Consider the following 25,220-nt stretch of genomic DNA (forward strand, 5'->3'; position numbering starts at 1 on the left):
AGAAGTGAGCACTTGTTACTTTCACATGGGCTGATGGCTTGACTGAGCTGCAATGTGAAAAAAAAAAAAAAAAATCTCTTGGATCCAGAGATATCTGATCTGATATTCTGATATGAGAAATCCTGAAGAATTCAAAGACAGAGTGGGATTGAGGGGAGTTGCAAATTCCTATAGCAAATTATGAGCAAAAGCAAAAACACTACATAGAGACACAGCCTCAGTGCCCTTCCCAAAGCCATCAGAATTGAGACCATTTCCTGAAGCAGCATCCTCACGTGTGGAGGCACAAGGTGCAGCCTTTCTCTTGCAATTCTGATGGGAGGGAACAGCCCTCGATAGTTTGGGGGACAACACTGACACTCTCAGCCTCCTAGTTCTGTTGAAAAGGAAGGTGTTTGCAGGCTCTCATGGTGCATGCAGCCCTGGCCTAGACAGACTCTGGAGGTGCCAGATGCATCTCACTGTTCCTGTTCCACTACAAGACAGAGATACTAATTCTGTGATGAATCCTAGCACTGCTCCAGTATAATAGTTTGCTCCTGGTAAGCAGGCGTATGTGATGTTGCCCCATTCTGCATGCCTGCTCCACAGAGACATTGCCATTAATTTTCTGACTTTTAAAGTACTTTATTTATAATGCCGGCTGCAGAGCCACTCCTAGAAGAGAGATATACAATTAACCTATAATCAAATCTGTCAATTATGTGCTAATTGATTCCTTTCAATAAAAGCATGCAGGAATGCATCACCTGGGGCAGAATTTAGCTTGTACTGGTTTTATTTCTAGAGCACACAAAAAAATATCCCATCTCAAGTCTCCACTCCCAGGTGAACATGAAGGCCAATAAAGTAGACTTTTCACCTTCTTAACAGAGATCCTTTATGCTGCAAGGGGTATTAGAGAGCACAGGTTGTTAGAGCTGGCCTAGGAATTTCAGGACACAGATACACAGACCGAGCACACAAGAAGGTTGAATCATAAGATCCTTTAAGAAAAGGAGGGATGGTGAACGGCTCCGGTTTAATCACAACATAAGAGCTTTTCACCAAGCTAGCAATTTAGCAAGTGCAAAAAAACTGCCCTAAGCAAGACAAACCCAAGTGACTACCTGTCTGCCATGCTGTTCCTGGTTTCTCTGGTTATGTCAGGAGCTGCTGGCCATGGCTGACTCACAACACTGTCAGAAGATGCATTTTCCTGAGTTAAAGCAGTCTCCAGCAATGATGGAGCATTCAGTCTGTCCACCTCCACTGGAGGCATGTCCAAAGAGTGGTGGCTGTGCTCTGAATTGTGCCGGTTCCTCGGAGACAGCAAATGCAAGGCTGAGGCAGCGGATGCCATACTGTCTGCGTGATGACTAGGCTCCAGCACCTCCGCAGGGAGCCCAGACGGAGCTCCCGCAAAGCTGCGTTGCAAGGTTTCAGAAGCAATCTCTGGGATATCTTGAGACATGGCTGTGGAAGCAGAGGAAATGACGTCTGGCGAGCGCTCGCGGGTGGGAGAAGCCTGGGGCACCACCAAGGGCTCCACCTCCTGCAGTTCCAGTGCTAGAGAGGGGGTTCCTGGTGTGACCTGAATTAAAAAAAAAATCAAATAAGAGCCTTCAGGGTAAAGTGGAGACACCCCAAGAACCCCTGGTACTTTACACCAACCACCTCTGGAAACAGCCAACTGTATCTTTTCCTCATGTGATCCCTATGCTCCCACTCTTCAGCAGATGGAGAAGGGCCCCAAAACTTCTAATGGACTCTCAAGTGGGCTAACAACACACTTAAGCCAATGCTAATTTGAACACACTTTCAAAAGAAAATCTAACACCAGTTCTACCTCCCTGCTCTGCTCCAGGATCCCTTCTCTTTGAGGGAAAAAGTTAGTTCTAACATTGAATATCTCCTGGACAGAAAGCTTATTTCAACTGCAAGCTTTGGTCATAATCTATTTTACATCACGCCCGGAAAGAAAAATTTAGGAATAGGATATGATTGTTTCAGACCTGTCAGACCAACAAGGAGGAAGAAACCTTTCCAGGTAGCACTGTCTCCTAACACAAAGGCTGACCATGTCTAACCATTGCGATAGTGACAGCACAAGCTAGAGCTGTGTCTAGTTTTCAGAGACATGCTGTTTCACATGAGGCCAAGTACCACTAACACGGGTAAACCTGGCTGCAGATCTGTGCCAGCAGCTGTGTTTTCCAAAGGGCAGAGGCTGGCCCTGTTAATATTCAAGTAAGTCTAATTTCAGCTTGTATAGGCCTGTAGAGAGAGGTCCCTTGGCCCATGAGGAGAAGGAAGGGAGCAGCATTTGGAGCCTTACTGGAACAGGTGCCTTTGCTGTTAGCTTGTCAGGCAGGCCTGGGATAAGAACTGAATGGCTCCTAGGACTAGTCTGGAGACTGCTGCTACTGCTACTTAGTGTGAGGCTGGTGTCCAGCTGCATCTTGGGGCTCACAGTCAAGTCTTCTGACGGCCTGCAGAAAACAGAGACACAAACAAATCAAGCAGGCCAACCTAATGATACAGATCTGCATCAAACACTCGGGGTGAGGCGACGGGCTCCACAGGTCAATGAAGAAGCCCAACCCAAACTTCACTAGTATTCTCCAAGTCCTTGGTCTTTCCACCGTGGTCAGCTACCCCCTGTCAACTAGCACCTGCACCTCCTAGTCCCCATACAGCCCAAAGAGATACCAGGTGGAAGCAAAACAAAACAAAAAAACCCCCAAACAAACAAAAAAGAGGGGCATTGCAATCTCTTAGAATTTGAGGGGTCAACTCTGTTCACACTGTACAGAGTTTAGGGAGAAACAGGACACTACAGGGTAGGTCTTTGTCCTTTTCCCAGCCCACAGAAATGAAGTTTTTGCCTGTTATGCAGCCCAACCCACTGCAACACTAGTAAAGTTTTCCTAACAGTCCCAATTATCTCCCTGTCCTTGGTGGCTGCAGTGTTCTCTTACCTGTAAACAATGACAGCCCTTTGGGAGAAGCATGTAAAGCAACAAAACTGAGATGCAGTAAGAGAATCCCTAGGAGGCACAAATGAAACACTATTGTTGGCCCCTTGGATGACAACAGGCATGCTCCAAGCTGCATTAGAGATGCAAACAGTTGCCCATATAGGGACACTGGGACTCAGGCCAGTTTCTAACTCTGGTTACAATCTCCTCTCCTACAAGATACACTACAGCTCTGCGCCACCCTGAAGGACCGTATCAGTTCAGCTGCAGATATATTATTTAATACATGCGCTATTTACCTGGGCATAGAGGCATCTGTGACAGAAGTGCTACTCATGGCTGTGACTGCAGTCAGGGAACTGACACTGCTGCCTGGAGATACAGCGATCTGTAAGAAAAACATACAGCAGTCAGGATGTGACAGAAGAGTCCAACAGCAGAGCTTGACCTGAGAACTCTGGCTTCAGAACTCCTAGAGTTTTTGGCAGAGAGGGAATAGAAAAAAAAATAAATAGGTTGAGTTGTACTGCTAGGGTGCTCAGGTGCTGGTCAAAGGCAAGCCCCAATATGTTCTCCCAAAATAAAGTGGCATTCTGCAGGGGTCCGCACCAGATCCCCGTTTTCTTCTTTGAGCTAGACTGCTCTTGTAAAGGTCTGTTGCCGCTAGTGAGGCCAGAGTCTGTACGGATTTTAGGTCCTGCACTGCTGATATGCAGAAGTAGAATGCTCCAATGCACAAGAAGAGGTATTGCTCATCTAGCTAGCTGGCTAGCAGTGAAGAGCACAGGGGGATATGCTGGCCCCCACTGCTGCTTCTGGCTACCAAGAAACACCTACACAGAACACCAACATAAACACACAAGTACTCAGCTGGGAAAGCTGGTGTGGCCAAGCTTCTTATGCTTGACAGTGCTTATGGCAGAGAGCATAGATTGAGCTAAACTCAAGGCTCTGTCCACCCTACAGTACTCCTAAGTGCTGGTGCCAGCAGGAAAAAGCCTGCCATAAAATAGGTTGCAGTGAAAAGCCAGGTTTAAACTGAACAGTTACACTGTTTAAACTGAAGAGTGAGCTGCTCCTTGCAGCAAACAGTATGTGCAACCATCACCTCATCAACAACTTCTCTCTGCTCCCTTAGGACATCTTTGCATTGGGAAGGCTACCCACCCTCAGGCACAAAATTAATTTCTGCACTCAGCAACTTTGCCAGCAACATAAAAACCTTTAGGAGGAGTTTAATGTATTCTTTGCTCCCCAGGTTGTCGCCAGGGTGGCTCTCTCTCATTAGTTAACTCAGCACAATCTCCATTTCTGATCATCTCCATCTGCTGTCCATCCTCATCCAGGCTCCTCCAGTACACGTTCAAGCTGTGGTGACAACCATGCGTTCCTCCCTTAGAGGGAGAAGCCCTGCCTTAGGATGTGTATGTGGAGCGCTGCTCACAAGCACTCTCCTTCTTGCCTGTAAGAACTGTATCATCACGGCAAATAACTGCTGACTGTTAATTTCTCATGGGAAGGCAGACACAAACAGCACAGCTTCTCACCAGTGGAATCCACACCTTGTAATTAAGTTGCAGATCACTCTCCTTAAAGGATGCACTTTAAAAAATACTTTTTAATTTACGTGTACTCCCATTCTAAAAGCACATAGAGAAAACTACACAGCCACAAATTCAGTACAGAGATTCAGTACAAATTCAGTACAGAGGCAGGCTATAAAGCAAGAATATCTGAGTGGGTTTAAGACAAACTAACATGACACTTGGATGCAGAGTGGCCAAGCAACAGTAAGCTCCTGCGCTTCTGCTTGTTGGCATGAACAACAAGGGGCAGCAGAAACCTGCGCTGAGTCAGACAGATGCACACTGTCAGTGCCTGACAGCGTCTAGAAATGCCCAGCAGGACCCAATGGTGGGTGCCACAGCACTGCTGGCCATGCACATGTGACAGAACATCAAGAGGAATTCTGTATTTTCTGACTGCTCCATTAGAGCTCCACTGAGGAGTAAATGCTTGCTTATGGCTCTTCACCAAGACACTTTGCTATCCTTTGCAGACATCACCAAATCCCAATGAATGCTTCACATGCTTCCTGATACCGAAAATCCCTGGTGCAAGCACAGATGACTTGCCTTCTGTACAAGTTAAGGCCTGTTGTATTAGATTAAAAAAACCCCACCAAGCTACTGGATCGTTGATTTGCAGATCTCATGCAGAAGATGTTATGGTCCCATCTACCTACCTGATCATTTCAGACATGCATCCCATAGGATCCCACAAGACAGGATGTGCAGAGATGGCATATTTTCTTCCATTATAGTTATATCACAACCCCAAACAACATGTGTAAACCAGCAAGAGCAGTCTTCCAGCTTAGGTACAGTTATTTAGCAAACCCGTATTCCTACACAACACAGCCAAATCAGCAGTTTTGCAGCTAAACACAGCACTCGCAACACAAGCTTAGGCCAGCTTAGCATTTTAGATGTGCCAACATGTCTTTACTCAGCTTGGTTACCTGCACAGAGTTTCCTGTGTGCTCTGCAGTCAGCTACTTTAGCCTATCAGAGTCATTACTGCCTAGAAAAAGTTCCCAAAAGTATCAAAATCCAAACCCACCCCTTGTACCCCAAAACAGTGCTGCTCTCTGGTTACCTGTTGAAGAGATGTACTTGGTGTCATGAATGCATCTGGAGTCATCAGCTTAGGTTTGGCATCATTTGAGAGAGAAAGGAAGTCTGCTGGTACAGGCAGATCAGCAATACGCCGCAGGTCTGGTTGAGAGCCATGCACCGATCCTTTTCTAGATCCCAGCCCTTCTGTACTTAGATCAGCCATGTGGTCCGGAAAGGCTTCCAAGGGAGAAATACAAATCAATTTGCAGGAAATTCCCCCAAAAGCTAAAGCTTTAATTCCACAAAGTATGAACTTATGCCATTGCTAGCCATACTTGATTCCAAAAAGAACAAGCAAAAAGCCTGCAACACCGTAGTCAAAGCTTAGGGCAAGGCAAATCCTGTGTTATGCTTACTCTTCATATGCTAAAGAGTGGATGTTATCAGGCTTTGATAATAAGAGATCCAAGCTTCCTTTCTTCCCTAAATTTAAGGCCAGTTTAACAGCCACATCCCAGAATGGTGAATGAACTGAAAGAACACACTACTCACAGCCCAGTCCCCTCTACTCCCAAAGCTCTGGTGTCACTCTAATCTCTTCTGCCTGACAAGAGAAAAATGTCAAGTTTCTGGCACAAGTGCTAAATCACCTAACAAGGTGAACTCAAGCATGCACAAAGCATTAGCGCTCCTAGCCTAACATGTCCCCCTGCTCCATACTCACACCAGTGTCTAATCAAGTGGCCTGCTTCACAGCTAGTCCATATTCAGAATCCTTTACGCAATGACACCATTCTATTACAAAGACACACCCAAAGCTGCCCTCCTGCTGTCCCCCCATCAACAACCTTTAAAGGCTCAGCAATGCTGAAGATAGTCTGAATACAAATGCTCACCAAATTCTTCATGAGAGCCATGGGAAGGCATGGATGCACTCATGTCAGGACTATGAAGAGGCTGGAATCTAATCTGCACATCCTGTAGGGCCCTGAAAAAAGAAAAAGGGCATCTCTGATTAGTTTATGAATCACCAGGAAAAATCTAATGCTTAGAAGATTCCTCTTCATAGAACTGATTCCCTTGGAATATGCTTCAGTGTCTTCTGTGACAGAAGCAGCAAAAGCTGATCCTCACTCAGCTGTGTCACCCAGTTCTGGCACCCAGAGCATTCAAGAGATGCTTCCCAGCACTTACACATGAGCACAACTCTTAAGTCACTGCGTATGCACGGTGACAAAAATACTAGCTTGCCACAGCACCATGCAGGGCTACTTCCTGGTAAGGCCATACTGAACACAGCACAGCTACAAGTTTCTATGGGTTCAAGCGGTTTTTGTTATGAGCAAAAGGAATTGGTAAATCAAATTTCTACAGGTCAGTGCAGGATTAGGACAACCACAGACAGCTGCCCATGGCAGCTGCTACACATACTCACTTGGTGTGCACACAGAAGAGTTTTATCAGCACGCCTGCTGCTGATTCAACAGCCCCAGCTCCCTGAGCACCTTCTGGAAGTAAGACAAAAGTAAAACATGAAGTTGGATGGAAACTGCAAACAAAGTACTAAAAAATCACCATAGCAGATGAACCAGCAGCAGAGAACCAGCACGATACAGCTTCATCACCTCTCCACTTCGGAGGTGGATTCACCCTGTTAAGGGAAAGTATATCCTACACTCCCTTTACTTTTCAAAGTGAGAGCAATCAAATTTGCTCTAATCCAGCCAAATATACCTCAAGGAAGAGAAAAAAAAGATAAAAAGAAAAAAAGGTAAAGAGGAGGAAGCTGAGGTCTGGAGCTGCCAGCGATTTGTTCTTGCTGTTGAAATGACTGGTTGGATGTATTTTAAGAGACACACACTAGCTTATGTTGTACAGATGTTCAGACCAGGGCTCAACCATCCTTCCTGGCTGTAAATAACTACAGTTATGAAGAGCTCTGCAATAACTTCCCATCAGCCAGTGCTGACAACATTCACCCAACACCTGCATCAGTCTCACTGCTAACAAAGCTAAGGAGGCTGAGTAGAAAAGATAAACCTAACTCCCCATTGAAAAAAAAAGTATTAGGCATTCCTATGCAAATTGTCCTAATTATCTGAGCACCAATCAGGGACCTAAAGTTTCAGTCCCGGTCTGCTCCTGACTTGCTACATGTATCAGTCATTTCTACGTCTGCATTTCAGAGCAATATGCCACAAATATTGACAACATGAATTAACTATTATTACGTACAATAATAGGCATAGGGAAGCACACCACACAGCTGTACTGATAAGCCCAGGAATCTTTCTAACAGTAAACATGCTGATATTATTCACAGCATCTTTCCAAATTTTACTAACAGAAAGGTGGGAGGTCAGGAGCAAGCCAACAGCTGAAGAGAGGCAGTGATCAAGGAATGCTTGCATGGAACAGTTCTCCACAGGATTCACTATCATACTCATTGTAGTAACAGCCAGAGAAGACATCTCAGGTGTCTCTCCTCTGTAAGAGAGTTACTTGTTAATTTCTTTTACAAGAAGCTTTGTGGCTTGGCACTATGCCTTCCAGACACGATGGAGAACCACCACACCTTTTCCTTCAACTCAGGCTATGTACTGTCCTCACATCTGTCAGGCTCAGGCAGCACAATTCAGAAGCAACCAATTGGTTTCTCAGACCATATGCTCACATCTCTGATGTTAAACTACATAGAGTTTACTCAGACAAGCAGTCACAGAAATATATCCTGCCAGTTCTTCCAGGAGCTCTTTTGCTCCTGTGAACTTGCATCAAACTGTGCTGGAGAGGGACTCAGGCCTACGCTGCCAGAGGAAGAAGTTGTCCCCTGTGTTCTGCTGGGGGCAATGACGCTATGTGATCGCAAAAGCATCATGGCTCAGATACCAAGCAGCTAATCTCGTACCTTCAACCAAAGTGTCACTGGCAGTCACTTCAGCCTGCACGGCCCTGGAATGCTTTTTAATAACAGAAACATCTCAGCAGAGTTTCTGTGTGGTAAGGGGTAATGGCTACAATCTGGGTTGGGAGGTCCAGGATGCAGTCCTGGGATAGGGCACCAGAGCAGAGCCAGAAATGTCATGTTTAGGGGCCTTCAACTCACAACTAGATGAAGCCATAGGTAACCCAATATACCACCAGCAATAGTCCTGCTTCAAGCAGCAGGTTGGACCAGAGACTTCCAGACGTCCCTTGTATCCAACTCCACTGTGCCTCTCTGAAGCACTCTAGCTGCACAGGATGTATTTCATACAGACTAAGAGAAGAAGAGAGCCAGCCTTTCATGAGAAAGCCAGTCAATAAAGGCATCCTGATCTCACAGCAGGCAAATTCTCTTCGTCACCTACCTACACTCAAGTTGTCATTTTCTTCTTCTGCTGGGAGCACTTCAGTGTGCCTTAACCGACAGCGGCTCACTGCCTGGATACCAAAGCTTAGGACTGGGTGGGTAAGGAGGAACTCTGAGATGGAGCTGAAGTAAGCTTTACCCTCCTCTTGGTTCTGCATCAGCTCCATCACATACAAGACCTGGAAGAATCAGAAACAGTAAGTCACTGGGCTTTCAGAGCAGACCACGCATACGTGTGTGTGGACTACAAAGCCTAGCTCCTGAAAGAGATTTGGAACAATGGGAATAACATGAAGAATAAAGCCTGGGGCTTTTAAATTTGAAACCAAACACCCTAGGGAACCACAATAAGCACACTCCTATCTGAGTCAATGTTGATCAGGAACTCAATCCTACTGTGTCAGACACAGGTTCCTCCAAATGAGAGCTTTACTTTAGGGTGAGAAGTAATACTTAAGGCTCCTCAAGATTAATCAGCTGAATTGTTACCATTCGTCATCTTATGGTGAAGTAGCTGAGGCCCACCTCTGCATTTTTAGCTATTAACGTGCAAATCCTAGACCTAGGCAGCAGAATCAGTCACACAGATGGCCACTTCTTCTGTCACCATTACCCACACAGCCAGCAATAAAATGAACCACCTACTTTTCTCTGCACATCGCTCAGTATCAGATATTCAGCAGAGAGGTCCAGGCAGACTTTCAGGCTGGGAAGAATACTCATGGAGCTGAAGATGTCAGGAGAAAAGCTGGATCCACAAATAAGAGGTGGGGGAGGAGGGGATGCAGAAAGCAAGGTAAATTAGCACAACCAGAACGACTGCTATGAAACTGCATAAGTTTAAAAAAAAAAACAAACCAAAACCAGAAAAACCCGCCACCTTAAGGAGTTTACAGGCATATTACAGCGCAACCACCCACTAGAACAAAAACATCACTGCAGAAATCAGTGCTGACTTCAGCTAAGAGACTTCATCAGGGACATCACACAATAGGATCTAGATTCGGAACCTTTAAAGGAAAGATGACAGTTTGTCGTTACTTAACACGGTCCACATTCATAGGAGGACAAGAGCCAATGCTACAGATTTAAAAACAAAAATCCACCAAACCAATAACCCTTCTATAGGTTTTGGACCTTCTGTAGTATGAGGTAGAAAAAGCAGCACTTGGCTGTATGCCATATTCTTCTCACTTTAAGAGGGCAATTCAGAAGTGGCCTTACATGTGCATGTGATCAGAGAGGCCACAATTCACCAGCAGAAAAGTAAAATCAGGGAACATAAGCCGAGTGAAGGGATGGACTAAAGCAGAATTTAAGCCTTGTATAATTGCTTATGCTCTGTCAACATAGCAGCTTCTCATTATTTATATCACAAAAAGCAGTAATAGGAAAAGATCTTAGATTGGTTATTGAATATCTAGTATTTTTACAGAAGAAAGCACTCAAGGAGTGCAATTTTGGAATGCCTCTCCTCATGCTACAGGTATGTCTATGCTCTTATAGACCAAAGCAAAGACAACAGGTCTTGGTAACACCAAGGAGACTGTGTAAAAGGATCAACCTCCCCGCCTTTGCCAAAGCTTGACCTGGCAGTCACCCGACAGGCCACAACCCTGATAGTTTTCAACAGATAGGTCAGACTGGCAAAGGAGGAGGCTCTAGCTGGGGCTAGAGTAGACTCCATCGGAGATCAAGGATTACCTTTGCAAAGTAAATATACCTGGAAATTGAGAGCTCTGTTACAATCCACTGCTCAAAGTAAATCCAACCCTTCAGGGGAGTCGGCGTATCAACACCTACCGGACAGTTTGCAGACAGGTCCAAGACACAGTGCACCACATCTTCAGTTCTCTATTCTGATCTGCTCCTGTGATGAGAAATCTCCAGAATGGAACCCTGCAGGCACAACAGAATTAAGTTGTCTTAAAGTAAGATCTGGTTCTTCCCATAAAAACATTTCACAGGAAAGTTCCTCAAAAGCTGCCCATAGCTGATTTTGCCCAACCATGTCTTAAGTTCCTAGAAAATCTCTGCTTTTGAGGCAGATTAGAAACCACTGTAGCTCTCAAGAACCTTAAGGCCACAACTGACTGAAGAAAGAATAAAAATTAAAAAAAAACGAAAACAAAACCCAAAAGAAAACACAAACCAAAACAAAACAGTTACTTTTTAATCGGCTGCAGTAAAAATTTGAAAGCTAACAGACCAGTCAAAACTGACCATACCACAAACCAGAAAGGACTCATCAATTTAGAATTTTCATTGCTTTCATGGAATTGACACTAGGATTGAGGTCACTTTAGGCTGTGCTCCAGAGCCTTATTTATTTCTCCATCACTAGAAAACTGACTACAAAGAGGACAGGACTTGCTCCTGCCACAACACTAAATTTTTACAAGTACAATGCAGTTACAAGGAACCCTCCAAAGGTAGAGTTAGAAGACACTACTAAACTTTGATACTCTAAGTACAGGATTAGGGACTTACTCTGGGTCTTGTTTTTTATGGTTGTCACAGAAGAGCAGGCAGGAAAGAGGCCTACCATCATGGGGTTTCCACTCATGAAGACACCTAGGAAAGAATCAGAAAAGACTAAGTGTGCAGTGAGTAGTAAATAAGGAATATATAAGGTGGGTGCTGAACATATTACCCCTTGTCCAAAGACAGCATTAAGCCAGCAGCCACCAAGTGTTATCAGCTTGTAGCTGTTTACAGACTTATATAAAATAAGGAGATCACAGCCCATGCAGCCATAGATTGTGACACCCAGGAACAGCTCAGAGAAGCTTTCTGCATTTACAGGGACAGTGCAAAAGTTTGACTACAGCCTGCGCAAAGCACAGAACTTCTGCTTCCAGACACAGCTCTCTGCTTTTTTTCCTAAGGTTACCAAATCTTGAGCATATGTGATATTCAGTGATATAACTCTTCAGCAACAAATTACTTTACAAACATACACTCTATTTCTTTGTAACGTCCTGACCATCACAGGTAATTCTGTAACAAGGAAATTCTCACAGAGAAAATGCTGGTCTCTGTTCCAAGATCCTTCATTTTCTAATTCTCCAGTTACCTTGGCTCGTCTTGCCCCTCAATATAGATCTGCCAGAATTTGACAAAACCATCATGGCTTGCTGTGGCCAACACAGTTCCATCTGGAGAAAGTGCTCCCTCACTCAGGTACTACATAGGGGGGGGAAAAAGAGACACAGAAGTCATTTTATAGCTTTTTTATTTCACAGGAAGAAAGAGTACTCTCTTCAAACGGGAATTTGACTAACAGTCTGATAGTACAGGAGGTCAGAGTAATTTCTGACAGAAGTACAGCCCAGGTTGTCGAACAGGCCCTTGGAAATACAGGTGAGTTTTTTCAAGAGCCATTTTCAAAGCAAATGACTCCACATTCACCTTGGCTCTTTAAGCAAAGATTATTTACCCACAGTGTGTGTACGTAGCCAGCAGCTTGTGGGTGATAATATGGACGAGTAAAAAACTGTTTTTCTTTTTTACAGCCCACTGTCCTAAGAACTGCAGCTCCTGAGACACTATAACCCAAAGAAAACCTACGCGATCTGTAGCAATCACCTATGCGATGGCAGTAAAGAAAACAAAATAGGTTTATACCGTGCTGTGGCCTTTCACTACTATGAAGCCTTCTTTGATGCTAGGCACTTCCACTGGCCAGGAGCTGTGGTTCGTTCGGATAATGTCCAAATCCCACACCTCTGCCTGGAAAACAAACATGTAGGCACACAGGTTTATATCTACAACTACTGGTCTGATGCAGTAGAGAATTTCTTATATCCTTATTGTATATCCTGACATGCCAGCCCAATGGCCAGCATGTGACATAAAGCTTCCCATTTCCACCCAATATGGCCATTAGATGCTTTTCTGGCACCCAGCCGTACAAAAGTATGCGGAACTGCTCTTGGCAGTTGTAGTTGCTGCTCACCAAGCCCCCTCCCCTAGGTACTGGCTCAGCGTGAACAGACAAGTGATGCCTCTGGCCCTCCACACTATTTCTAGTGATCCTTGCTATTTGACGGCGAGCAGAAGTTACCACTTTCCATCCTCCTGAGGCCCAGAGAAGGATCAGTATGGCCTCTCCTCAGAAGAGAGGAATCCCACATCTCATATTACAGGAGGATCCCCAACATAGACTAGACAGGAGCCTTTACAACTCTAACCATATCAGCTCTTTCCTTCATTAGATTCTCCCCCTCTAATGATAACAAGGGACAATGTTTCAAAAGTAGGGTTTCCTTACCCTGTCCTCATGTAACAATGCCAACGTTTGACTTCCCTCTTCACCACTCTCCTCATTATCATCTGGGATGAAAGGGCACCAGATGATTCTTCGAGAGGTGTTCAACGGGGTATTGTCAGGTCTCTTGATGTTAACCAAGATCTCCTCTCTGATCACCATGGTTAAGAAATGTAACATTCTGGCTGTGTTACTAATGCTTAGCAATAACCTATTCAGGCTTGGTCCTCTGTTAAATACTATTAAACCTCAAGATTTTCTGAATCACTGTGATTCAAAAAGAAATCAGGTAAAAGGATTCTGCTAAGAAAGCACACAAGCTAGTGTTTCTTCACTAGCAGAAGAGATTAAGCTTACAAAAGTTAATAGATTCTCAGAATTTTCTCTTGCAGGCTGCAGACAGGGACAGGATAAGCACAAGAGGGGCACACAGCCACATCTGAATGTGCAATCCATGTGACTGCTGATGGACAGATTAAATGATTTCAGCTAGCATTGCAACGCTACCACGGAAGGACAAAAAAGCTACCACATTGCCCCAGGCTGAGTGCTCTAGTCCACCCCTACAAATCAGATCTTAAAGAACTACAACCACCTTTGCTCCAGTTGCTTTGAAATGATGGTATACAATTAAAATGAAGATGCCACAACCTAAGAAGACATATCCCACAGACTAACGTGCTTCCCAAAAGCACTAAGCAGTCACTCCTAGCAACTAAAAGGAAAATATTTAGGGCAATGAGTCAAACATTGGAATTAAATTTCAGGACTACCAAAAGAAGGATGACAGGTTTGGAAGGAAGATAGCGAGCGGGAGGGATGTATTACATCCTCCTTCCCAGAAAAGTAACAGAGGAAAAAGCTAGAACTAGACAACCATGAGTAGAAAACTCCGTCACATGGTCAAGGTGACACTGTCCATGTGTAAGGCCAGCTAGTACAGACTGACACTTCTCACTGACTACTTTTGCCTGAACCAGAAGGAGCACTGAGGCGTCACTCCTAGAATTTAAAGTTACATGCAATTTAAAGTAATGATTGTGCTGAATACAGGCACAGGTTGACTGATTTGATACTCTGGAAGGGGTAGAACTATCGACCTTCCCCCTGCAAGCTGCTGTCCTGGAAAGGCTACAAAATAAGTTGCAATTTTGAGGTTGCATTCACATCTAACCACTACACAAAGACTGATACGAGGCATATTTTGACAAGATACTGGATTTTTTCTTTATCCATGGCCAGGCGCCAGACAAAAAGGTTGCCAGCCTCATCTAGGCATGCCAGCTGGTTGGAGTTGAGATGAGCAAAAGCCAGGTCTGCCACACCGCCTGTGAATCCCTTCAGCAAGGTCCGCTCAGCAGTACTGACGCTCAACACTCGCACCATAGCGGAGCCATTACTAGCAGCTGCAGGAAAGACAGAGGGAGAAGTCACCATTTATCTGTGCAGTTTTTCCACAGGACTGCCTTTGTTTCCAGTCATCGGCTTGTCATTTCCAGCACCCATCCTGCCATCAGCTGTCACTGGCAGCACACTGAAAACTCATATCAATAGATAACCATGTTAACAAGCCCTTGCAAGACCCAGGGTACATGCACAAATATTCACTGCACTTTTCAGCTTTGGCACAGAAGATTGGAACGGCAGCATCAAGAAGGACTTTGCCTGGGGCAAGCTTAATTCCCTGTATCTTGTTTTTGAATACCGCAAATTCTAAGTTGTTCTACTTAAAAAGAAGGCAACAGAAGCTGACTTCTCGTAATTCCCAGGATTATTCTCATGAAGATGCCTTCATTAAATGCAAGGCCTAAATCTTTATCCTGAGCTCATGATAAAGCTACCAAACTTCCAACAATGACCTCCAGTGATAGTGAATTAATTTTAATTGCAATTTCACTGAGAGGCAGGTAGCTCAAATGTATGTTCTATAAGGGGAATGTAAAAAGCATAAACACTCACCTGGCAAAAAGCACTGCTTTTTGGATTGTATGACTGAAAAGGACATGCTTTAGAGCATGCACATACCAAGCAAAGTTTCCAGCTTCCCCACTTCAGACAAACATAATGCAGGCAGTCTTATGGAGACCATCTTGCTTCCACTTCTTAATGCCCAAGCCAGCCCTAGCAGACCACTCAGCTTTCCATAGTGTTACTCACCCAAGCTTTAATATTTTAAAAAAGGGTGAAACACCCTAAAGCTGCCCTAAAAGAACCTCAGCTAGGAAAACACACAGAAGCAGAGTAGTAGATTTCATAAAAGGCCAGACAAACTGACAGGTGCTAGAACTAAGAAGAAAGGGAAGAGCTGATGGAGCCCCAGACACTGCATGCTTGTATGAGAGCAGAAAGAGACACTGCAGATGATCAAGTGTTCATTTGTTTCATATATGTTGTGAAACAATCTTTCCCTGCACTGTTCTGCTTTTCTCTTCCTTCCTACTGCAAAATACACTGCATCTGCATTGCTCTTTGGCTCCTCTAAATCAAGCCTTAAACACAACTCTAAATTTATGCAAGCAAATCCATCACAAACATTTATCTGCTGAAATTACCACAGGGCTGTTTCTGTGCTTAGCTACGCAGAAGCTTGTCTGCTGTAGAAATATTTAATTAGAAGACTAATCTGAACATCAGCTTACTGTCCAGTGAAACCAATGCAGTCCTTCAACTTTTCCTCCATCCTCACTGAGTCCTTCTCTTTCTTTTATTTCTAACTTCAGAAAAGCTTTCTTTCTCAGTGGAAACTCTCCTACACAACCAACTCTTCTCCCCCCCATAGCTCCAGCTTCACCTACATTCCCACTACAACACCAGCCTGATGCGGGTATTACAAGATGTGTTTCAATTATTGCCAGTTAGCTTCTTCTGATGCAAACTTTGCCTCTTTTAGAGATACATAGAGCAAAAGAATACAAATCACATGCAAGACAAGAAGGTATCTCACCTCTAATGGCATAAGCCAGGTAAGAGTTTGAAACAGCTATCAGATTGCCATAATAGTATTTCTGCTCCCAGTCATACCTAGCAACAGGCTGTATTTTCACCTGCTCAGGAGAAAAAACAAAACATGAGAAATGTCTGGAATTAACTTCTTCCTGGAACAAACCTGCCAAATATACAATTTCCTCTAGGGAGATCTGTAATGCTTGATAGGAAACTTTTAGAAGTAGCAGTTGTTAAGAAGAATTGCACATTGAATGCCAAGTAGCAGAGCCCTGAACATTCAGAGTTCTGGAGGTTGAGGAATATTTCCTTGCATTGCAAGAAGGAATGCAACTCACTGAATCTGTCATGCTGCAGAACAACACTTGACCCTGCAACTGCAGCAAAGCAGCCTTTATCTCTTTATTAGCACTGTGTCTGTTTTCCCAGTTCTTGGAAACTTCTTTGAAATATAGAAAACACATTTGCTGCATGGGCACTTGCTTTTTAGTTTTAATACTGCTTTCCAAGAAAGTGAGTCCTGGTCTTATTTGATAAGCATTACCTCTGTGAGCAAAGAATACGGAAATTATGGCAGTGATCCTCCCTTTCATTTTTATCTTCAGTATTATCTATGAAAAACAATGATAACATGGCACAGTATTCATTTACTATCTCTGCAGTCCCTTAATTCACTGCACATTAAGAAACAAAGTTATATAATACGGAAAAGGGCCGAGAGGATCAAGACCAGAGTTCTCTGTCCTATTACTAGCATTTGCTCTGAGCATGTCTTAGTACTCTGCTACAGCACTAGTTCGAATCTCAGCATCTTGGTTCTTCTGCAGCTCTGATCTGCTGGGTAGAGCCCTCAGCAGGACTGAGGCTAGTGAACTATCAAGAGCTACTCTCCCTCCATAGTGGAAGACCTTCCAGTGAAGAAACATTCAGCAGAAAAAGCTTGTTTGTGAAGGAAGGCCACTTTCCCAGGAACCTACAACTTAGATCATGGACTCATTCCCAAAAATTGGAGGATAACTTGGCCAGACTCTGCAATAACAGTAACAATCAGCTACAAGATATCGCTCCAATTTTCCTCCCCCTTGTTAAGCTTTTTGACAAACTTCTATCTAATTAAAAGCTCCTATAACACAGGAAAGGAGATCATAATTTCTGTTTAAAATAGTCAAGCATGAGCTGATGTGACTAAAAAAAAAAAAAAAAAAAAGAGAGACAGAACTATGCTTTCTCTTGCTCCTTACCTTGTTACTACCTCTGGCCTTACTGGTGATGCTGGAATCGCTGCTGGCCACTATCTCCACATCTTTTGCCGATATCACCACGCAAGTGGAGCTGTCATCACCAGAAAGGCAGCTTTTAAGAAAAACAAAGGGGAAAAAAAAAATCAGACAGGATTCACGGGAAAAGAACAGAGGTCAGATATTTGCTATTCATAATTTTAACAGCACTGCAGAAGGAGTATCTGAGCATCTATGAGGTTTGAGCTGAACCACTGAAAGCAGAAACTACTTTCAGTTAAGTCTCCCTTCCTCACGTGTTACAGGTTTGACAGCACCAAACAGCTGGTTTGTTCAGCTTAAGAACCTCCAGTCTATTTGACTTGAGCACAGACCTACATTTGGTTAAAGTAGCCTTGACTACTGTCCAACATTGGAAAGTGCAAAGAGACCAAAGCCAACCACCTGAACCTCATCAACAACAGTGCATGCTGCTCACGGTTCTCACAGCATCCTCTCTCAAAACTATGACCAGAGAACCCTAACAAAAGCTATTTACACAAGCTCTAATGTTAAGAGTCAGCACATGAAGCCAAGCATTACGCTAAATAGACTGATGTGAATTTGTAGTTGTGGATTTACATTATTACTCCCGTGACAAATCCAAAGTATTCTATATGCATGCGTTCTCTTGCATATAAGCAGTAAAAGCACATGTACTGTCCAAAACACTCCGATGTACACGTACAACTCAGCAAGGAGTTAGGTAGAAATCTAGCTCAGGATCATTTGTCCTGTTTTAAGTTCTGTGGAGACAAATACTTTGACAAGTGCAAGGTCTACCATACTGCAAACTGGTATAAGTTACCCCTCACGTAACCTGGGTCCCTGAAGGAGTCCAGATGGATGTCTACATGAGAACACTAAGTTTCACCCAGAGCCCTGCTAATTTACCTCCATCCTGACTTGCAATGTCCATCACACGCCCAGTCCTGTTCCCCTTCTCTCTAAACAGCTCTAATATTCTTCAGTTCCTGAGCAGCAAGGATGGCAGGCTCCATGCATCAGCCTCACAAAAGCTACAAAACCTCTGACCAACAGCATGGACTCACAACTGTCACCTGAACTCAATGTAAAACTCATTGTCAGATTCCCAGCATGCTTGTTCAGGCTCAGCAGAACTAATTTTTAACAGTTTTCTATTTACTCTCAGCCTTTTTTTGACAAAACTTACATGACTTGCTTCTCCTGCAGGGCTCCCAAAGAAATGTTGCGATGCACTGGCTTAGCCAAAGAAGGTCCATCTCCGGCCACGATGGGATCAGGCACCAGGAGTCCATTCAGGTCTCCGTTATATGAATTTGCTGGTCTCTGGTTCTCATTCACTGAACCTAGGGAAAAGCATGACCAACTGTGCGCAATATCCATTTAAAAGAAATAGCAATATGTAAAATACACTACCTCCAGAAGTTTTCTGTCAAGTTCTACTGGTCTATCAGGTAGAATATGATGAATTGGTTAGGAAAAGTTTTCTTTTCCAAAAAGGATGTGTAAGAGACCTCCTGTGTAAGAAATTTATCTCCACACAAACGAGTGAAGCCATAGCTCTTTTCTTAAACAAGCAATCCCAGCAGACCAGAAAAAACACCAAAGAACAGGTACAAGGAACTTACCAGGTTCAAGGAGCAAATAGTCCTGGATCAGAAAGACTAAGCTGGTAACTCAGATTTACTGAATCAAGTGCCAGACCAAAGGGTTCTTGAAGGGTCATTTCCAACCCTCATGCCTGCAGAGAGATCTCTGAAGTCTACCAATACAGTGGTTAGCTGCAACATTTGGGGTTGGGTGGAAGTAATACATTTGTTACTTTCCAAAAACAGCTTCTAACTGAGACCTGACCTCAAAGTCCAGGTGTTTGAGTAACTGAGCTATGAAACTGTGCAGCTGTGCCTACGGGATTCCCATACTTTTCCCTTGGTCGACTAATCAAACAGAAGTTTCCAGCACCCAAGTTTTGCATAAAGCAACCAATTGTTCAGAGCTTCAGATGTGCTTTGAAGAGTGCATTTGCCCAGACTTCATATATTTGGCCTCACACAAGTTGCCTGGTGGCTTCCATGCCTTCTGAAGGCTTTTAGAAGGGGACAGATGTAACAGGGGGTGAAGGAGAGTCTTCTATTTCACTAGCAAGGTAAATAGTTGACGACCCCCACTGGAGAGCAAGCCCACTCCATCTGCACTTACACATCAGTACACCAAAGTCAAAGCCTCCTGTCTCAGCAAAATCCTCACTTGAAATTTTCACTGGTTTTGAAAACTGAAATTTCGTATACTGTTGCCAGGTAACAACTGCTGCTGAGCTCTTGCAAAATGGCTGCTCACAGGACCAGAAGCTCCACTGTTACTGGCACACGTAACAAACCTAAACATAACTGTGGGTGAGAGGCATGTCCTCTGAAAGTAAGGCAAGCTTTCAGTTACCAAATAGGCTAACATATCAGGATGAGTGCTTCTGCCTACAGAAATAAATGCAAATATTATTCATTTGCCAGAAGACTATTTAAAACTTGCCTGTTTATGAACAGAGTAATTAAATCAGCAACTATGCTATAGACACAAAAACCCTGTGCAGCAACAGGGTATCCCAATGCAGAGACCATTTGGGCACTCACCTCAGTTTACCTGCACTGCATGAAGAAAACAGCAGCGGCACTCACACAGCACAAGGAAATTGCAGGCCAGGGAATACAATCCTGTAACCACCTAACCCATTTGTGCTGTGCTTGCTGGTGCAAGATTAAGATGCAGCCCTTATTCCTACAGCATATAGTGGGTGCTCGGCCAGTTGCAGCTACTTGCATCAACTGCAATTTATCCTTTGCGATCAAAAGCAGGAAGATATTCACTACAGAAAAAGCATTGAGGCTGCCAGAGAAAGAAAATACGTTCTTTGCTCTATTTGCAGCAACAGGAATGCCTCACGTAAGTATCTCTGCTCTTTTATGGACAGCAGCACAGTGACATTTGCTCCACGGGAAAGGGAAGGAGGAAACACTCCCCAGAGGCTGACAGGCACAACAGCAGTACACCGAAGTTCAGAAACAGGCTTAGGCCATCACTCTGTCTTAATGGGAGCCAGACAAGCACAGGTGCTGCCTGCACACAGTCCTGAAGGCATAAAAGAAGGGAAGAGGCTCAGTGTTTAGTAGGTACATGAACAAAACCAAAACGTTAACCTAGACTAGTAGATCTAGGCCTTCAATGGGAAAGAACTGCAGTTGTATTCATTACCTTTTCAAAGAGCAGGAAAGCAGGAGCAATCAGAGCTGTAATACTGAAGTCTTCCTGCTCCCACCTCCCCACCCCTGCATCTGGGACTCTGTACTAAACAGCGACTTCCCTGATCAACGCCACGCGGGTAGGGTGAGCCCACGTAACAGCTGGTTATCAGCAGTGATTTCAGCACGGACTAAAGGATCCTGCCCACCACCCCAGCTGGGACTCTCCTCCATAGCACGCTGGCATTGATGGCCTGTCTACATGCCCCACCTGGGGGGTCCATGGTTTGATATGCAGCTCCCCTGTGCTGAGTGCACGGCATCAAAAAATGGCAAGGGCTACTGAAGCAATGGATGAAGTCTGCCAAAACTGGGAGAAAACTGTGTCAAGAGAGACTTCAGTGGTGGATCGCGTTTTCACAATCACCAAACCCAGCAGAGCTAATAAAGTATTGTGACAGTTGTAAACTCTAAAGAGTGGGGAATGTTTCTTGTCACCTGCCTGGACAGCACCCAGAATAACATAATGCTGCTCACAGCTAAGCGCACCTAGTACTGAAAAACTTTCTTCGTGGCAATAACCTTGGAAAGCAGCTACACTAGTCTCTCCTGGGTATTAAAATCTTTAAGTGAAACCCAGGGTATAAAAGAAACTACAACTAGAGAGGGCCTTGACCACAGCAGCTTTATGCCAGACAACACTAGTCCTACACATGCAATTCATGAGGCTGCTTCTGTTCCCTTTCAAAAGCCTTGAAGGATCCCCCAGTTTCCCTTTCCTCTGACATCCTAAGAGGACTTTCAGAGGCTTTCACTTAACAAACATGTACTCTTGCTCTTCACTTTACTATGTCCAGTTCTTTCAAGTCTATTTGCTATTACCGAGGCAGTGATTTCTGCTGAGAACCACAGGTTCCTTACTGCTTGACTTACTGTCCATTTGCTCTTTTTCCTCTCAACTCCTTCTTGTGCACTAGAGTTGACAGAGAAGGTATAAAGAGAATGAACAGGAAAGAAGAAAAATGAAAAGAAATAAGCCATACTCAGTAAATAACTCCTTTGCTTCAACCAGCAAGAGAAGCTGCTTCAGCGGGAAAGTCAAGTCACCTTGAGAGAATAGAAACAACTCCAACCGTTTCCCAACCATGACACATCCTTTCAGTTCAGAAATTGCTTGTGAAACAAGTGTTCCCCATCCCCACACTGAGTTCTCCTTTCAGTCTTTCAAGTAGAGAGTGCTGCACTGTGAAGGAAAAATGTATTTTCTTCTAAGATTTATAATCTGGGAGCACCGAAGTGCTCCAGAAACAAGAGAAACTACTTCATGTAATGAGAAGTTTCTCTATCGGTAGTAAAACTAACAAAGTTGGCTTCCTGTAGGTTTGCTCCATCACCCCATGTGCCTCTACACCCCTCCCACAACAATCCTGCATTCAACCTCTCATCCTTTTGGCCAAGCAAAAGGCAGCACACGTGGCCGTGCACATTCTGCACTCTCAGGACACTTAAAAGCTAGGTTATTCCTGCCTTTCCCTCAAGAGGAGCATAACACGGGCATAAATTCCCAGAAGCTAAGGTTTTTTTGCAAAACATTCACAGTCTCTGCCTCTTTCAGACCTTTACCTCACCAGGTTTGACTGAAACACTGCAGTAGGTTCAAAAAGCTATGAGGGTGGTTGAGAGAGATGCTAGGCTACAGTGGGAGTGGGAAGATGTTTTGCACAGCTGACTCCTAAGCCTGCTGCTGTTCGCCACTGATATTTTTACAGGCAGAAGGGATTCCACTGAACTCTGAGCACAGAAGTATAAAGGCTCAAAGCAAAGGCAGAAGACTCACAACTGCTTTAAGAGAGATATTTGTGATCCCATTTCACATTCAGACAAGAAGGAGAGCAAAAAGTTTGTGGAAAGCGCGAAAACGGCACTGATCGCAGAGAGGCCTGATAGCCCTTTCCACGGAACCCAGTGAGACACCTGGGAAAAACTCAAAGGATTCTTGATAAAGGAGGGAGACTTGGGTGGAGGAGGTCAGTGCTGTTCAGTTCTCAGCAGCAACACCTCTCAGACACCAAGAGCCCAGAGACCCGCAGCAGCAGCGAGCTTTGGGTCTGAACCGCTCCCGCTCTGCCCAGCTACCAGAATCCTCTCCCATAAGCGAGGGTGCTCAAGCTGGGTCGCTGGCTCTTCTCCTTACCCAGCTGGTACACGCCTCCCCGCTGGCTCCCGGGCTCCTCGGGGAGAGAGGCAGGGGCGAGCGGGAACCCCTCTCGCCCTGGGCGGGACGGAGTCGGCGGAGAGCGATGCCGCCGGCGCCCCGAGGGCAGACGGGGCCACCTAACGGACGGCGGAGCACCGGCACGCCGGCTGAGGAGAGTCCCGCAGCCCCGGCCCCGGCCAGGGCAGCGCGGCCGCCGGCCCTGGGCGACGGCCCCACCCCGGCCAGGCCCGCCGGCGGCGGCCTCCCGCGCCCCCTCGGTCCCGGCCCCTCACCTCCCGGCCGGTCCAGCTTGAGGATGTCCCGCAGGTGCTGGGTCGCGTCCTCAATGTCAATGCTGGAGGAGGAGGCCATGGGGCCCGGCCCGCTTCCCACCGCCGCCCGCACAACCGCCACCGCGCTGCCCCGGCCCGGCCCGGCCCGCCGCCCACGCTTCCGCCTCCGGTCCGGGCCCTGGTGCGCCGGGCGGAAACCGTCGCCGGGACGGAGGGTTCCGGGCGCGGCGGGGGGCGGAGCCAGCCCGGCCCCGGGGTAGGGGGGCGGGCGGCAGAACCAGCCAGCGGCTCCGGCCCCCTCCCTCAGCGGGAGCAATCCCCCGCCTCCCCCCTTCCTCCTGCCCGCGGGGCCGGGTCTCCGCTGGCCCCGCCGGGGCAGCCGGGCTGGCCGCCGGGCGCTGAGGGGGAGCTGGTTGCCGCCCGCCTCAAAGGCCTACAGCAGCTCAGGCCCCGTCGGAGCACGTCGTCGGTGCCGCGGGTGTTAGGGCCAGTGTGATTTCCTGCTACGTGCAATAGCATGAGGGGATACCTAAAGTCTCGCTCATAAAGGGTTGAGGCAGGTTGTTTAGGGGGTAGAAGTAATCCCACAGGCAGCTTTGGCCATCTCTCCACACAGGCCTCCTGACTCGGGAGGAGGCTGTTGGGGTTCAGCCTAATACTTGCGCTAAACACAGGTACGAGAAACGAGAGTTAAGAGACAGCAAACGTATTGGGCCTCAAAAGTGACCTGCAGGTGTCACAAACACTAAGCAATACTGATTTTGATTTACCAACACCAAAACACTGGTGTTGGTCTCTTCCCAGTAAGGAGCCAGGAGTGAATGACTGTGTGGAGAAAGGCAGGAAAAAGAGCCCCCGAAAAATCTACATGACCAATTTCAGGGCAAAACTGCTTTGAACTTCTAATAGTCTAAAATAATCTAATTTTATATAGTTTTTAAACTGACACCTACCACATGGATCGTTCCTTGAACCTGACTTTAAACCAAGCTCTCTCCTGGCTCACTGACCTCGCAGACCAGTTCCTTCTGCAGAGCAAGGTTCATAAGCCAGACCTATTCTTAGATCCTCCCTCCCCTGCCAGGCTTCATTTAGATCTGGAGCTACAACATAAGGACCCTTGCTGAGCAGTGACCATACAAAATGCCTCTTTCTACTGAAAGAGCTAATCTCTTCAAGTGATTAATCTTGAACATGACTTTCATAGCACAGCAGCAGCGACAGGAGAACAGTCCTGCATTTGAAACAGGGAATATATGAGAACGCTGCAATAGTGAACAGGAGGGCCCTAACACCAGCTTCCAAAAAAGCTCTGTTCCAATTCAGAGGCCAAAGCAGCCAGATTTGAGAAATGACCCAGCCTGAGCACACCCCATCCCAGGCTTTCTTGACAAGTCTCAAAAAGGCAAATGCCAAGTTCACATACTTTTTAAAAGCAAGCTCAGCAAGGCATGCTAATCCCCTGAAAACTGGGGCCTAATAGCTTAGTGATGTCTGAAGGTAAAGCGAATGTGATTCTGCTCCTGTGCCATCTCATATGCTGGAAAGATTAATTTACTAAATCCCTTCACTGCTGGAATACCACCACCTCCAGGGTGGAAGACACATGACAGCCAAACATGTTGTAAAAAACTGCACAGCAAACACAATACTACTCAAATTATAATGAAGGGATACTAGAAAGACAGCACAGAGCACCAATCTGGCCAGGGGTTTAGAGCTGGACACACACTCCAGTAGGGCAGTGCCAGACTGACGTCCTGTGTGTCTGCCTATGAAGACAATACAGCCATCCTGTTTAGCTCTGAAGGTTAACTTAATAGACATTACAAAGATTAACCACAGGCTACCGTGATTGTTGTCATCCTTGTGTATTATTTGAGGCATTTGCCTTGGTAAAACACAACAGCTGAGAACTAACCTGTCGATGTTAAAATCTGAACTACAAGTCTCTGTTACAAAAACTACTGAGAGGGAGGGAAAAAGAAGTTGCATGGCCAAGGGTGTACCTGAACTGCCTTCATTGGTAAAACTATCAAGTGCTCTTCAGTTTGAAGTTTAGGTTTGTAAGCATTTCCCCACCAGGCAAACA

At 45.4% G+C, this 25,220-nt stretch overlaps 1 protein-coding gene across 5 annotated transcripts in view; it reads right to left on the minus strand.

Moving 5' to 3' along the window:
- The window catches only part of EDC4 (enhancer of mRNA decapping 4), a 37,698-nt gene extending 14,409 nt beyond the window's left edge, over window positions 1–23,289 (minus strand). For 2 of the 5 annotated variants that reach the window (XM_052796182.1, XM_052796180.1), the window contains exons 1-19: window positions 23,129–23,288; window positions 18,595–18,751; window positions 17,385–17,496; window positions 16,145–16,244; window positions 14,417–14,606; window positions 13,204–13,351; window positions 12,558–12,662; window positions 12,007–12,116; window positions 11,421–11,504; window positions 10,734–10,829; window positions 9,576–9,678; window positions 8,929–9,109; window positions 7,014–7,086; window positions 6,475–6,566; window positions 5,619–5,815; window positions 3,260–3,348; window positions 2,961–3,029; window positions 2,318–2,471; window positions 1,110–1,573 (exon numbers count right to left, since the gene is read on the minus strand). In XM_052796182.1, the coding sequence (XP_052652142.1) occupies window positions 1,110–1,573; window positions 2,318–2,471; window positions 2,961–3,029; window positions 3,260–3,348; window positions 5,619–5,815; window positions 6,475–6,566; window positions 7,014–7,086; window positions 8,929–9,109; window positions 9,576–9,678; window positions 10,734–10,829; window positions 11,421–11,504; window positions 12,007–12,116; window positions 12,558–12,662; window positions 13,204–13,351; window positions 14,417–14,606; window positions 16,145–16,244; window positions 17,385–17,496; window positions 18,595–18,751; window positions 23,129–23,207 (2,603 nt within the window). In that variant the 5' untranslated portion in view covers window positions 23,208–23,288. Of the gene's footprint in view, window positions 1–1,109; window positions 1,574–2,317; window positions 2,472–2,960; window positions 3,030–3,259; window positions 3,349–5,618; window positions 5,816–6,474; window positions 6,567–7,013; window positions 7,087–8,928; window positions 9,110–9,575; window positions 9,679–10,733; window positions 10,830–11,420; window positions 11,505–12,006; window positions 12,117–12,557; window positions 12,663–13,203; window positions 13,352–14,416; window positions 14,607–16,144; window positions 16,245–16,481; window positions 16,521–17,384; window positions 17,497–18,594; window positions 18,752–23,128 lie in introns of those variants that run through there. The other 3 variants (XR_008236541.1, XM_052796181.1, XM_052796183.1) reach the window with 3 other exon arrangements.
- Window positions 23,290–25,220: the final 1,931 nt, after the last annotated feature.

This window comes from Harpia harpyja, chromosome 9 (genome assembly GCF_026419915.1).
Source record: "Harpia harpyja isolate bHarHar1 chromosome 9, bHarHar1 primary haplotype, whole genome shotgun sequence".
In the NCBI taxonomy this organism is placed as follows: domain Eukaryota; kingdom Metazoa; phylum Chordata; class Aves; order Accipitriformes; family Accipitridae; genus Harpia; species Harpia harpyja.